Source organism: Scyliorhinus canicula, chromosome 3 (genome assembly GCF_902713615.1).
Source record: "Scyliorhinus canicula chromosome 3, sScyCan1.1, whole genome shotgun sequence".
Lineage (NCBI taxonomy): Eukaryota > Metazoa > Chordata > Chondrichthyes > Carcharhiniformes > Scyliorhinidae > Scyliorhinus > Scyliorhinus canicula.
The window spans coordinates 30,137,440-30,152,520 of record NC_052148.1 but is presented as its reverse complement, the minus strand read 5'-3'; the positions used below and the strand labels follow the sequence as shown (position 1 = coordinate 30,152,520).

The window sequence follows — 15,081 nt, the reverse complement described above, 5'->3', positions numbered from 1 at the left end:
AGTGAGAGTTCATTGAATGTATTAGATATCGTCTTGTGGAGCAATATGTTGTGGAACCAACCAGAGAGCAGGCTACTTTCTTCTTTCTCAGAAGACTAAGGAAATTTGGCATGTCACTTACGACTCTCACCAACTTCTACAGATGCACCAGAGAAAGCATTCTTTCTGGTTGTATCACAGCTTGGTATCGTTCCTGCTCTGCCCAGGACCGCAGGAAACTACAAAAGGTCGTGAATGTAGCCCAGTCCATCATGCAAACCAGCCTCCCATCCATTGACTCTGTCTTCAATTGCCGCTGCCTCGGAAAGGCAGCCAGTATAGTTAAGGACCACACGCACCCCGGACATACTCTCTTCCACCTTCTTCGTCAGGAAAAAGATCCCAAAGTTTGAGGTCACGTACCAATCGACTCGAGAACAGCTTCTTCCCTACTGTTATCAGACTTTTGAATGGACCTGCTTCGTAATAAGTTGATCATTTCTGTACACCTTGCTATAATTGTAACATATTCTGCAGTCTCTCCTTCCTTCCCTATGTACGGTATGCATTGTTTGTACAACATGCAAGAAACAATTCTTTTCACTGTATACTAATACTTGTGACAATAATAAATCAAAACAAATCTTTTGGATTTGGTATTGTGCAATGAGGAGGGATGCATTAATTACCTCCGAGGTAAGGATCCTCTTGGGAAGAGTCATCATAGCAAGATGGAATTTCAAAATCAATTTGATAGCAAGAAACTCGCACTAGTGTTCTAAAGTTAAACAAAAGTAACTACGTCAGCATGAAGACAAATTTGTCCATAGTGGACTAGGCAGGAAGACTAAAAGATAGGAAAGTTGATGAGCAGTGGCAGTTGTTTAAGGAGATACTCAATTCCTCCCAACTAAAATATATTCTGGAGGAGAAGAAAGATGGGAAAAAGGGGAAAAACATCCATGGCTAAACAAGGAAGTTAAACATAACCTAAAGACAAAAACTAAGGCATACCATTTTGCAAAGGCCAGCGGCAGGCTAGAAGATTGGGGAACAAGATCAAAAAGGTATACTAAATAAAGTCATAAAAAGATCAAAGGCAAATTATGAAAGAAAATCAGCGCAAAATATTTTTAAAATATATCAAAAGCTTCTACAAGCATATAAAAGGGAAGAGAGTAGCTAACGTGCATGTTGATCCCTTAGCTGATGACACCAGGTACTTAATAGTAGGGAACACAAAAATGACGGAGACATTAAATCAATATTTTGCCTCAGTTTTGCCATGAGATGCCATGAAACCAGTTTTCACATTCATGAGTACCATCCCATTGTAAAAGGTAATGCAGATGTAATAGAAAGGGGAGAAACTTAGAACAGTTATCATAGAACAATTATCATCAATAAGGAAAAAGTGTGAATCAAACTATTGGATTGAAGGCAGACATGTCCCCAGCTCCTGATGGCCTACATCCTAGAGTCTTAAAAGATGTGACAGCGGAGACAGTGGATCCATTGATCGTAATATTCCAAAATTCCCTGGATGTAGGAAAGGTTCCAGTGGATTGGAAAGATGTTAATGTAACGCCTTTATTCAAAATGGGAGGGAGACAGCAAGTAGGAAACTATAGACCAGTTGGTTTACATCTGCCATTGGGAAATTGTTAGAATTCGTTATTAAGGAAGTAATGACAGGATACTTAGAAAGGTCAAAACTCAATCCATCAGCTTAGCATGGTTTTATGAAGGGTTTGACCAATTTGCTAGAATTCTTCGAAAATGTTAGCCACATGGATTATGGGCATCCTGTAGATGTAGTATACCTGGACATCCAGAAGATATTTGATCAGGTGCCGCACAAAAACAGGGCCAGTAGCGTGGGTTCAATTCCCATACCAGCTTACCCGAACAGGTGTTGGAATGTGGTGACTAAGGGCTTTTCTTTTTTTTTTAAATAATTTTTATTGGAATTTTTTACAGAAAATATAAAAATATAACAAGTATAGCAACAAGCAGTAATATGCAACTAACAGCCCCATAACACCCACAATTCCCCCCAAACCGTAACATCACATGTATCCCCCACCCCCCCCCCCCCCCCCCCCCCCCCCCAAACAAGAGAACTTAACCATAAATTAAAATTAAATAAATCAAATTTAAATAAAATAAGCACCGATCCTCTCAGGGCGAATTTGACCTTCTCAAGCTTAATGAAGCCCGCCATGTCATTGATCCAGGTCTCCACGCTTGGGGGCCTCGCGTCCTTCCATTGCAGCAAAATCCTTCGCCGGGCTACTAGGGACGCAAAGGCCAGCACACTGGCCTCTTTCGCCTCCTGCACTCCCGGCTCTACCCTAACCCCAAAGATCGCGAGTCCCCATCCTGGCTTGACCCTCGATCCCACCACCCTTGACACCGTCCTCGCCACCCCCTTCCAGAACTCCTCCAATGCCAGGCATGCCCAGAACATATGGACATAGTTCGCTGGACTCCCCGAGCACCTGACACACCTATCTTCACTAAGGGCTTTTCACCATAACTTCATACTTGTGACAATTAAAGATTATTATTACTATTAAAATCACATGGGATTTTGGGCTAATTTATTAGGTTGAATAGAAGACTGGCTAATTGACAGAAGACAGAGAATCTGGATAAATGAGTCTTTTTCTGGCTGGCAAGACTTAACTAGTGGAGTGCCACTATACAATATATATTAATGATGTGGATGCAGGGATAGGAGACATGAAAGACAAATTTTCAGATTACACTATGATAGGTGGGATAGTAAATTGCAATTAGGAAATAAGAAATTTACAAATGGATAGGTGAGTGGGCCAGAATTTGGCAGATGGAGTTTAACATGGACAAGTGTGAGGTTATCCATTTTGGTTTGAAAAATGGAAAGGCAATTTATTATCTAAATGGAGAGAATTATCAGAGTGCTTCAGTGCAGAGGGATCTGGGTGTCCTCATGCATAAATCAATAGAAAACTATTATAAAGGTACAGCAGGTAATAAGGAAGGCAAATTGAATTTTGTCCTTTAGAACTAAAGGAATAAAAGTGCTAAATTGCCTCTTAGTGTCCAAAGGATATGTGGGCTTACTGGGTTACGGGGATAGGGTAGGGACGTGGGCCCAGGTAGAGTGCTCTTTCAGAGGATTGGTGTAGACCTGATGGGCCGAATGACTTCCTGCACTGTCAGGATTCTATGAGATGGAAATCCCATGCACTATTGTGGGCATGTAATCTCAGAACTATCTTGATTTTGGTCAAATCAGAATGGTGTTACAAATTATTACATTAACTTTGTTCTTATTCAGTTTGAACTTTTTAAACGCAAAGCTCTCTGCCTCATGTTTAGTTGTTAGCAGGAAAAAATGCTGCACAATGTGTTGTCATAAAAAATGATAGAATACATAGATTTTGCTAAGAGTTTGGGTTCAGCATTTCTATGCAAAACACGTGGAGCGCACAATCAGTCTTGAAGAAATAAATGATTAAGAAATTATTTTATTTGGTTTTATTATCTTTAGGTAACTACCCTTGTGAACACAAGCAGCAAGGGCCCATCAAGTAAAAAGAAAGGTCGATCCAAGAAAGCACATGTATTGGCTGCTTCTGTAGAACAAGCAACACAAAACTTTTTAGAGAAGGGGGACCAGATTGCGAAAGAGAGCCAGGATCTGAAGGAGGAGCTGCTAGTGGCTGTGGAAGATGTTCGCAAACAAGGTGCGTATTGTTTGGTTTAAGCATACCTGTACAGATCTCTGGCTGTTGGGATTTGAAATGCAGTCAGGGAGTCATGATGTTAATCTTCCTACTTAATGATCATACTGTGCAGTTTTTTAGGGGGGGTGTCACTTCTCCTCTTTTCTTCTATTAATGGCGCATGACACTTGCTGAAGTGTTGTTTGATTCCTGAGAGTGTGTCGATAGGCTATTTGAATAGATGGGGTTCGAAATCCTGGCCTCGATGGACATTCCCATGAGCATTTTGCAAAATGGTTAGTGGATAGTGTTTGGCTTGTATCTCCCTTAGCTAATGAACAAGTAGCATCACACTGCCATTCTAATTCTGATCAGAATTCAAAAATGCAAACTGTGCTAATTAAGTATGCCATGAAAGATATTTATTTGTGTCAGAGATTACACAACTCCACCTCTGTGACGACAGTATTCATTATGGACTATTGTAATGCTTGTTTAATGGAAAATATACATTTCAATGCAAATAGGCAAATTATTGTGGGATTTGCTTACTAAAATCTTATTACTTTAGAGATAAGCTAATTTTTTTGCTAATTACTTATGTAACAAACATTTACAAAATTAAAAGACTTGTACTAATTTCCATATGTGCTCATGTTGAACCAGTTTGATATGATATTTGTACATTTCCAAGCAATTGTTTATAATTTCAGCCTTCTCTTCTAAACTAATTATTATTTTTTTTATTTAAAAAAAAATAAATTTAGAGTACCCAATATTTTTTCCCAATTTGGGGGCAATTTAGAGTGGCCAATCTACCTATCCTGCACATCTTTGGGTTGTGGGGGTGAAACCCACGCAGACACGGGGAGAATGTGCAAACTCCACACGGACAGTGACCCAGGGCCGGGATTCGAACCCGGGTCCTCAGTGCCGTAGGCAGCAATGCTAACCACTGCGCCATCGTGCTGCCCTTCTAAACTAATTATAGTGGGACGTGGGATGAGGTCCATGAAGGGAGTGTAAAACAGGATTTTCCTTGCTGTAGTGGAGTTACCAGTGAAAGCACAAAACCTTCTAACTTTAGGTTGCTTTTCACAGTATATAACCAATGGTTTAGGCTTGAAGTGCCGGGGTGGGGGCATGGGCAAGAATTTTGCAGATGATGCAAAAATTGGCCATGTGGCTGTTAGTGAGGAAAATAATTCTGTGCTGTAAATTTTCTACATTTCTAACATTGTTTTACTCTATGGATTTGAACTTGACAAAAAAAGTCCAGTAAAGGAACTTTCTCTGGAACAAATCAGCATGTGGAACTAGCATTAGAGCTCGTTTGGGGTATAAGCATCAAAGTGGACTGATTGGACAGAACATTTGTATTTTTGTGGCTGTTAAATGATAGTCTGGTACCTGTGTCAATGGTGTACTTGTGTTCCATCTTTTTAGTCTGTACCATTTCAGTATTGTATGGTTTATTGTAAATCAATTAAATTCTGAAGAATGTTAAATTCTGAAAATTGAGCTAGTGGAAACAGATGTTAAGTTTGGTTGAATTATAGCAATTGGTCAAAAATGCATGATTGACAGGATTGGAAAATAAGTTTCAGGACCATGAACAGAATAAGAATAAGGGGTTCTGGGCTGCTTTTTTTAATGACTGCATGTTTTTAAATCGGAATGTCCAGAATGTAACAAAAAAATGTGCACTTGCAAACCTGCACCTGGGTGATCCTCTGCTACTTGCATGGGGCTAAAAATAATCGTGTACTGACCTGCAACAAGCCGATGAATCAGTAGGATGTTGCTATTTTGACATACAAAATTATATGCCACATTCACTTTCCTATTCTTCCTCACATGCTGAGTTTCTGGTCCGAAGAAAAGATGTTTGGAGGCCCTGTATTTTACCTGCAAGGAAAATAATTCGAAGGAAAAAGTTGTCCTAGTGCAGCCATTTTCAAACTGGGGGTCGCGACCCACAGGTGGGTCGCAGGCGGGTGTTGGGAGGGTCGCCAAGCTGTCCATCACGGCGCTCCCAATTGTGGGAATTCACGCGCAACAGTAACAATGACGCTATGAGCGGCTTTGAAAATGGCAGCCGCAACCAGCTAAAACAAAATGCGGGTGCACTGCGCATGTGTGGCCGCTCATCAGTGCGCACGCGGCCTGGGGGTGTTGTGACCTGAAGCCGGGGTCAAAGTGCGATCGCGGTATGGTGGTGACTGACTGCGTGGTGATCACCGATGATGGACAAGGCTATGACCTATATCTCATTTGCATCCCTAAACATTACTGTAATGATCTGGAGAGAATATATATTCCTCATGGTTTAATCATGGACAGAACTGAACGTTTGGCAAAGGATCTAATAAAAGCCATGGAAAATCATCACATCGTCGCCCTCTGTGTACTGAAGGGTGGCTGTAAATTTTTTGTTGACCTTTTAAACTACATTAAAGCATTGGATTGAAACAGTGACCAGTCAATCCCAATGACGGTGGACTTCATCCACTTGAAGAGTTTCTGTAATGATCAGTCAACAGGGGAACTACTCAGAGTTTACGAACTGAGGTATGAAATCCACGCTGTCCTGTGAACCTGTCAGAAAATGCTGGGTCGTGAAGGTCGGCTGCCGTGTGCCGGTTGGTATAAATGGGTCCCTGGAAAAACCAGTTTGAAAAACACTGGCCTAATGTCATGATTCAGAATGGAATTGGTGGACCTGGAATCAGACTATTTGCTTTGCTTGTCATGGCTGTCTCAATTTAGATTCTGCTGTGGATACTATGCAAAAGATTGCCTGTCTTGCTGAGAGCCTACACATCAAAGAAAATGTAAACAGTGCCATCTTGTTCTTCTAAGATTTGTCTCCGGGAGAGGAAGAGTATGCTCCATATTTATAATTTGACCCGAAAAGGCTGAATGTTAATGATGAATACTTCAGGTGTGTAGTGTTCAGTCAGAGAAAATCAGTGCTGAATGCTTACATTTTCCATATCCTGAGTTCAAATGTCATTACTGAAAGATAAAAGATTACTGAATGTTGAGGCTCAGTTCTAAAATGTCTGGATCCAACCTTCCCTATCCTTTTGAAATAAGCTCAAGAAATATACTCTGTCATGCATTCCTTTTCAGTGATGCGACTAACTTTCAATTCCAGATTTTATGAATTGAACTTAAATTCCAGAAGCTGCTGTGGTGGGATTTGAACAGAGCACGAGCCTGGGCCTCTGGACTAAGAGTCCAGTGACATTACTGCTACACCACCATCTCCCCTTGATAATGTATTTTGTTTTATTATTTAACTACTGCCAGATATTTGTTATTAATTTGACGATGAAGGTGACATATATGTAAAACGCAGTGGGATTGTGAGTGTATTTATAAACTAAGGATGCAGATTAATTTCTAGAAGGACAACACTGAGAATTAAATTTATAATAAGCTATAATTTACAATAGCAGGACATAAACTGCATCAGCCATTAGTTAGACGTGGCCTCTTAATTATTTGCTTGTGGGCCTGCTGTCCAATTAAGGACAGTGAGCAGGCTTCTGATGCTCTTGGCCACTGCTACCAGCACAATCAGAGGGCTGGAACTTTGATGATTCAGCAGCACTGCTGAGAGTGTTGGTTGTTGCTGAAGGATGCAGGATGGCTTGGAATCTGGGTAGCTAGTTAAGTTGAAAAAATAAAATTCAGGGGGCCAAGGATCAGACTTGAACCCTTTCCAGTGAGATGAGAGGGATTGTGGGAGCTGTCATTCCTGCTTTCGGTCCCCTCTTTGCGCCATCCGATAGATGGCCCTCCTGGGTTGTTGCTGGGAGGCTGCCCCCTGAAGCTGGTGGCCTCCCCTCACAGCGGAGATTTGTGTCCCATCAGCAAGATACCAGTACCCGAGAAAATGGCCCTTAATAGGGTTAAAGTTCCTGTCAGTCACTTTGTATCCAGTGCCACTACTTGTAAAATGCCGCAGTGTGGATTGCGTCAATGAGGTGTCGCAATGTGGCTCCCTGTGAGGTGACCCACCCTCGTCTCCCAGAGGCTGATAAATTTCTGCCCGAGGTCTGATGAAGGAACTTCAATTTAAAGTGGGTTTCTTTTCAAGGACCGAAAGAGTATTAAGAGATGGAAAGATGAAGAGAGAAGAAAAGAAGAGACAATGGTAAAGTTCAAAAAAATAATCATTTTAAATCTGACACTCTCTTATTAAAGTCTCTAGCAACAATTAATACTTGAAGGAATTAGACTCCGCAGTTCGGATAACTGGCTTTCAATGTCAGAGGGGTCGATTGGCTTTGTTAAAAGGGTACTTGGCCTCGCCATTATTTTGACAGAACATCCTGGACCAGTGAATGTTTTAAAATTGGTGATATTCGGATTGGATTGGATTTGTTTATTGTAACGTGTACCGAGGTACAGTGAAAAGTATTTTTCTGCAAGCAGCTCAACAGATCATTCAGTACATGGGAAGAAAAGGGAATTAAACAGAATTCAAGAAAATACATGAGAATACATAATAGGGCAACACAATATATACAATGTACTACATAAGCATTGGCATCGGATGAAGCAGACATGGGTGTAATGTTAATGAGGTCAGTCCATAAGAGGGTCATTTAGGAGTCTGGTGACAGTGGGGAAGAAGCTGTTTTTGAGTCTGTTCGTGCGTGTTCTCAGACTTCTGAATCTCCTGCCCGATGGAAGAAGTTGGAAAAGTGAGTAAGCCGGGTGGGAGGGATCCTTGATTATGCTGCCTGCTTTCCCCCGGTAGCGGGTGGTGTAGATGGAATCAATGGATGGGAGGCAGGTTCGTGTGATGGACTGGGCGGTATTCACGACTCTCTGAAGTTCCTTGCGGTCCTGGGCCGAGCAGTTGCCATACCAGGCTGTGATGCAGCCCGATAGGATGCTCTCTATAGTGCATCTGTAAAAGTTGGTAAGGGTTAATGTGGACATGCCGAATTTCCTTAGTTTCCTGAGGAAGTAAAGGCGCTGTTGTGCTTTCTTGGTGATAGCGTCGACATGAGTGGACCAGATTTTTGGTGATGTGCACCCCTAGGAATTTGAAACTGCTCACCATCTCTACCTCGGCTCCGTTGATGCTGACAGGGGTGTGTACAGTACTTTGCTTCCTGAAGTCGATGACCAGCTCTTTAGTTTTGCTGGCATTAAGGGAGAGATTGTTGTCGCTGCACCACTCCACTAGGTTCTCTATCTCCCTCCTGTATTCGGACTCATCGTTATTCGAGATCCGGCCCACTATGGTCGTATCGTCAGCAAACTTGTAGATGGAGTTGGAACCAAGTTTTGCCATGCAGTCGTGTGTGTACAGGGAGTAGAGTAGGGGGCTAAGTACGTAGCCTTGCGGGGCACTGGTATTGAGGACTATTGTGGAGGAGGGGTTGGTGTTCATTCTTACTGACTGTGGCCTGTTGGTCAGAAAGTCAAGGATCCAGTTGCAGTGAGAGCCAAGTCCTAGGTTTTGGAGCTTTGATATGAGCTTGGCTGGGATTATGGTGTTAAGGCGGAGCTGTAGTCAATAAATAGGAGTCTGATGTAGGAGTCCTTGTTTTCGAGATGCTCTAGGGATGAGTGGAGGGCCAGGGAAATGGCATCTGATGTGGACCGGTTGCGACGGTATGTGAATTGAAGTGGGTCAAGGCGTTCCGGGAGTATGGAGGTGATGCGCTTCATGATCAGCCTCTCGAAGCACTTCATTACAACTGACGTCAGGGCCACCGGGCGGTAGTCATTGAGGCACGTTGCCTGGTTCTTCTTTGGTACCGGTATGATAGTGGTCTTCTTGAAGCAGGTGGGGACCTCGGAGTGGAGTGATATTCAATAACAATGGAAGCATTGGCAGCTTGTTTATTTAAAGCTTGGGGAGAGGGTATTTTTTTCATGCATGTTCAGGAGATGCAGACCCTGCCATTCACCTTCTTCAACACTGTTTATCTTTTAAACTGGGAGTGCAACTCACTTTCATGATTTCTTCACTCTTCCATCATTGCTATTACCTCTTGTCTATCTCCTGGCACCCCCATGTAGGTTTAGAAGATACAATATTTGCCTCTTCATTTCCTCCTGTGCTGCCATCCCATTTTAAAAATGCCACAAACATACTTTGTGTGTGATAGCAATTTAAATGCACTTCCTCCAACCTATTCGCTTCTCAGTCAATGCCTCTACGTCAGGGAAACCAGGCATAGATTATTTTTTCACTTGGCTGAATAGCTATGTTCTGTCTCTGACTCCTGGATCCCATGATGCTTGTCCTTTGAATTTTGTAGCACTCCCACCCTGACCTCTCTGACTTATGGTTCAGCGCAAGTTTAAGAAGCAATGACTCTCTGGTAGACATTGTGGAGCATTCGGGTCTTAACACTGAATTTAAAAACTTCAAATCTTAACTTTGATGTCTATTAGGGTGTGATATCATTTCCTGGATAAGGAGGAAGAAGCAGGTTTATAGGTGCAGTGCAAGGTTAGAAGACTTTGTAGCAATGTTTATTAAGGTAGAGGATTCTAGCAAAATATCAGTGGAAATGGAGATGTGCAAGGCACTGGCTTGAGGTGACATCACCATTTGTCCAGGGCGGCGTGCTCTCTGCCGATTCTGGAGACCTTGGTTGCCATGCGTTCAATGCCCACAGGCCTGGCAATGTTGCTGAAATTCCTCTTCATCCTCAAGGGAGGTGTCCCGCCGGTTGGTGACCGCCCCGGACATTGAGGCTTGGCGTGGTGTTGTACTCCAAGGTGTCATTTCAGTGATGTCTTGGCCATTCGAGCACAACCCTGGGATCCCGCTGGAGTCTCGTATGGAGGTTGAGCAACACTATGGACACTGTAATTCATGGAACTTTGGGGTTTCTGAATCCCTTTTTCTGCAGTGCGAGACAGCACTAGCTCAATGGCTCTCTTCAAATCCAGAGTAGACTCCGCCAATAGCTTCCTCTGTGTGGCCGTGTTATTAATTAGGTACAACAGCAGATCCTTCAACATCTCGGAAAGGGATGGCCCAAACTCTTAAAGCTCAGAGAGCCGTTGGGGTAGAGTAAAAAAAATCTATAACTGACTGGCCTGGAGTCCGTACAGCCGTGTTGAACCAGTGTGGTGGCATGATTATAGTTGGTTTTGGGTTTTTGGACCATTCACTCCCCTTGATCTACCAATTTGTCAAACTATTTTGAATCCAGCACAGCTGGAGGCTTTTTATAATGTTGAAGGTTGGGACCCCGCAGACGGTCAGGAGGATTACCTTCTGTCGGACCTCTCCAGCGATGCCGTTGGCCTGGAAAAAGTACCTAATCCGTTCCGCATACTGAGTCCAATCTTCTAGGTCTGCATTGAAGGCCTCCAGTTTCCCAAAGAACGCATTTAAAGAAAATAAATTTTACACACTGCTGCACAGCACTCCTCTAGAGTGGCTGGGACATCCAGAATCGGAGTAAAATTTATTTTTCCTCAACCCCGGTATTAAGACCCAGGAAGCTGAGCATTAAGGTGAATGTTGTTTTATTATGGGCACAGGAAATCTGCTTGTGGCAGCAAATTTATTTACATCGTATAGTCCCGTTGGCACAACCAACATGTCGGTCCCTGTCCGGGCCGATCTTTTGAGCCCCAGCCGGGTGAGCTCCCGCCCACTAGCAGGCAAGCTCATATTTGGTGAGTCCCATGGGGAGATCAATCAAGGTATACCCGTGGATCTGGGGGGGGGGGGGAAGGTTGGGGTTGTTACAGCCAGCTTCTTAAAAAGTTCTTGAACACACCACTCACCTTCAGCTACGTTTCTTGCTGCCAGACTTTAACATAGAAAGAAGTCTTACAACACCAGGTTAAAGTCCAACAGGTTTGTTTTGAATCACTAGCTTTCGAAGCACAGCTCCTTCCTCAGGTGAAGACTTTAACATGACAGAGGAGCAGCTTTTGTAGCTAAGCATTGCACATGTGGTAAGGGATAAGAACAGAAGTATCATCACCTCCATCAGCACTAACTGGAACAACAGCTGCTGCGGCACCAGCACTATCAGCTACCTTCGCCTCAGTTGCAGGGTAGAGGGTGGCTACTCTGATAAAGCTGGAAAGAGATGAGGGCCCTCTGAAGCAGGGTCTTGCATGTAGAAGACCAACTCTTTCCAAATGTCTCCGCACAAGTGACTCTGGAGACTCGCGCTGTATAGCAGGTTGCTGCTAAAATCTGTAGTCAGCTGGGATAAGACCACATTCCCAGTGGAACAGGTGGCCTGTTACCTTCACTCACTGTGATTTTTGCTTGTCACCAAATTCTGTGCTCTCTTGTGTAAGGAAAGAAAACAAAAAAAGAGTAGTCTTTGTAATGACTTGAGGTGGAGACGACACCATTTTTGGGTACCTAATGAGGTGCTGTTGCAAGAAAGTGTTGACTGCTCAGATGGATTTGTGAGGTATCTGGAGAGAAATGATGAATACAACTGCCAAGTGTGTTATCATGAAGAGTGTGGTGTTAGAACATAGAACAGTACAGCACAGAACAGGCCCTTCGGCCCTCAATGTTGTGCCGAGCCATGATCACCCTATTCAAACCCACGTATCCACCCTATACCCGTAACCCAACAACCGCCCCTTAACCTTACTTTTTTTATTAGGACACTACGGGCAATTTTAGCATGGCCAATCCACCTAACCCGCACATCTTTGGACTGTGGGAGGAAACCGGAGCACCCGGAGGAAACCCACGCACACAGGGGGAGGACGTGCAGACTCCACACAGACAGTGACCCAGCCGGGAATCGAACCTGGGACCCTGGAGCTGTGAAGCATTTATGCTAACCACCATGCTACCCTGCTGCCCCAAATTGAGTGTTGTCGAATGTTGTGAAGGTTAGAGTATGTGGCCACTCTGAAAGTGTTATACCAATTGTTTGTCATTCTCTTCTGAGGCTCTGAACCTTTTTGGTGCGTGTCTCGAGGCCCAAGACATATTGGGCTGAATTCTCTGTTTGAGAGATTTATGTTTTCCCACCGGAGATGAATCGCCTCTGCTTGCGCTAAGAGTGGATGACCAGAGGAGATTCTCTATCCCTTGCCTTGAAAATTTATGCATTACGGAGATTGTGAGGGACTCCTGTTATCGGGCCACCGTTTTGAGCTGGCGGCCCGATTTAATGAGTTCCAGTGTCTGTCCCCCCCACCGGAGACCCCATAACAGAGCCCTTACCAGAGAGCCCCCTACCAAAGACCCTTCCGAATGGACACCCCCACCAGAGACCCCTCATAACTGATCCCCCTCCCCACCAGAGAACCCCACCAGTAAGAGAGCCTACCTACCTGAGACCCCCTCCGTCACATAACCCCCCCCCATCCCCAACCCCATCAAGTGCATACCTATTCTGTCTTACTGTACCATTAGCATTTTGTATGAGATAGGGCTGTATTTTCATCTGATCAACCAGTTGTGAGCTTTGTTTTGGATTCATACTGGCTCTCCTGATGGTGTGCGTTGTGACATTTGTCATAGTTCGTGTGGCTGGAACGATCCTCATTCACCTTGTGCATGTGGCGCAAAGTGTGTGTGGGAGTTGAGTTCTCAATCTTCCCATGAGGAGGTCACAGGGTGCTAAACTGTTTTGGAGTGGAATTGTTTTGGTCAGAACTGCAAGTTGGATGCCATTGTTCTTCAATGCTTTCACTGTACATACTACTCTTTCACATTCAGCGTTGGCTTGAGGATATCTTGATGAGCTGGTAGCATGGACAAATCCATAGGATTTTTAAAGTATGAATTGGAAAACTACTTCTGTACAGTTTTGGATCTGTCACCTGAGGAAGGATATACCTTCCATGTGGGAGTGCAGCAGAGGCTCACCAGAATAATTCCTGGGATAGCAGGACTTCACTATGAGGAGACTGGGGATCTGAAATACAATAGGAAGCGTTGGAAAACCTTGGCCAGCTTGGCAACAGCATCTGTGGAACGAGAAACACAAGTTAACATTTCCAATCTAATATGACTTTTCAGAAGTCAAGAGGAAAAGGGATGTGATGGGTTTAATGCTGTTGAAAAAGAAAGAGGGACCGGTGGAGTAAAAGAGAGACAAACGGAAATCCGATCGGAGGGAAGAACAGAAATTCTTCAAGGTAGGCATTCCTGGAAGAGAGTTGGCAGTGAATTGAGCACTAAAGTACAATCAAAATATTTTTATTTTTGGACATCTGAAATAAAAACCAAGTGTGTGGAAAAACCCAGCCAGCCTGACAGCATCTGTGGGAGAGAGAAACACGTTAGCGGTTAGAGTCCATATGTTTATGACAAGCAAGCGAGCGCTAGTTGAGCAAAGAAGGATATGAAATTCATTGAAGTAGTCCATGCCAAGAGACCGAACACCTGAACCTCCAATTCAGGAATACTGTCAAAATGGAAATGAAAAGCCTTAGAACCAATCACAATAAGTGGGGATACGCTACCTGATGATTGATGTAAATAGCATCAATTTGCCAGCTCAAGGTAGGAATTTGTCATCACGGTGACATGTGGTTTCAGAAACTCCAAAGCAGATACCAGCTCTGCTAACAAGACATCAGGAGAGACAATCCCACACCATTGGCAAGGGACAACTTCAAGTGTGATGCTTGTGGCAGACTTTGCTTTTCCAGAATCAGCTTTTCATGTATCCGAAGTGCAGCAGCTGGTTTGTCCTGACTTCACCAAAGTTCTGAGGCTGCATTCCTATGGTTGGCATCCTTACATTTGCTGATTCCCATCATCCACAGCCCTTCAAGGACTCTTCATTCCTTGAATTCTGACCTTCTGTGCACGTCCCTGATATCCTTTGCTCTTTTGTGATTTTCTTTTTCATGTATTCACTTAACTGTGCTAAAGCCTTTTTACATCACTTTGCCCATCACAAGCAATTAATTGTTTGGTTATCCTTCTTTTCTTTCCCCCCCTCCTTCTCACCACGAGGAGATGGCAGCCATGGCAGAACAGCAATCTTGACCGGCTTTAATGGGGAGATGGTGTCAAAGTCTCTGAAAGCAGATTCCTTCCATTAGTCCTGACTGTGGAAATTGAATTCTCTTTATGAAGCAATTTCCCGATGGGTGAGAAGCAGTGCCTGGAATGGTTGTAGCTGAGGTGCATTCCGCGGAGATTAACCTGTGAATATCCAAATCTCTTGTTCAGAGCTGCAATAAACGGTTCAGTTCAATGTGGAAATTTTCAGTGATTTTTGCCCATCAGTTTTGAGGTGATTCCCTTTTTTCATAAATGGGGATTGCCTTTATTTAACATTTTTTTAATACATGTCTCCTCCCGTCTCCACACCCAACCCCAATCTGTCACATACAGGCAGTGTGCCACAATTTTCTGTACAGCAACTGCACAAACCAATGCTGCCCTCACCTG

At 43.6% G+C, this 15,081-nt stretch overlaps 1 protein-coding gene across 3 annotated transcripts in view; it reads left to right on the top strand.

The window, feature by feature from the left end:
* ctnna2 (catenin (cadherin-associated protein), alpha 2) overlaps positions 1 to 15,081 on the top strand; it is a 1,599,328-nt gene that overhangs the window by 122,776 nt on the left and 1,461,471 nt on the right. For all 3 annotated transcript variants that reach the window (XM_038793235.1, XM_038793233.1, XM_038793234.1), the window contains exon 3: positions 3,518 to 3,713. In XM_038793235.1, the coding sequence (XP_038649163.1) occupies positions 3,518 to 3,713 (196 nt within the window). The remainder of the gene's footprint in view (positions 1 to 3,517; positions 3,714 to 15,081) is intronic.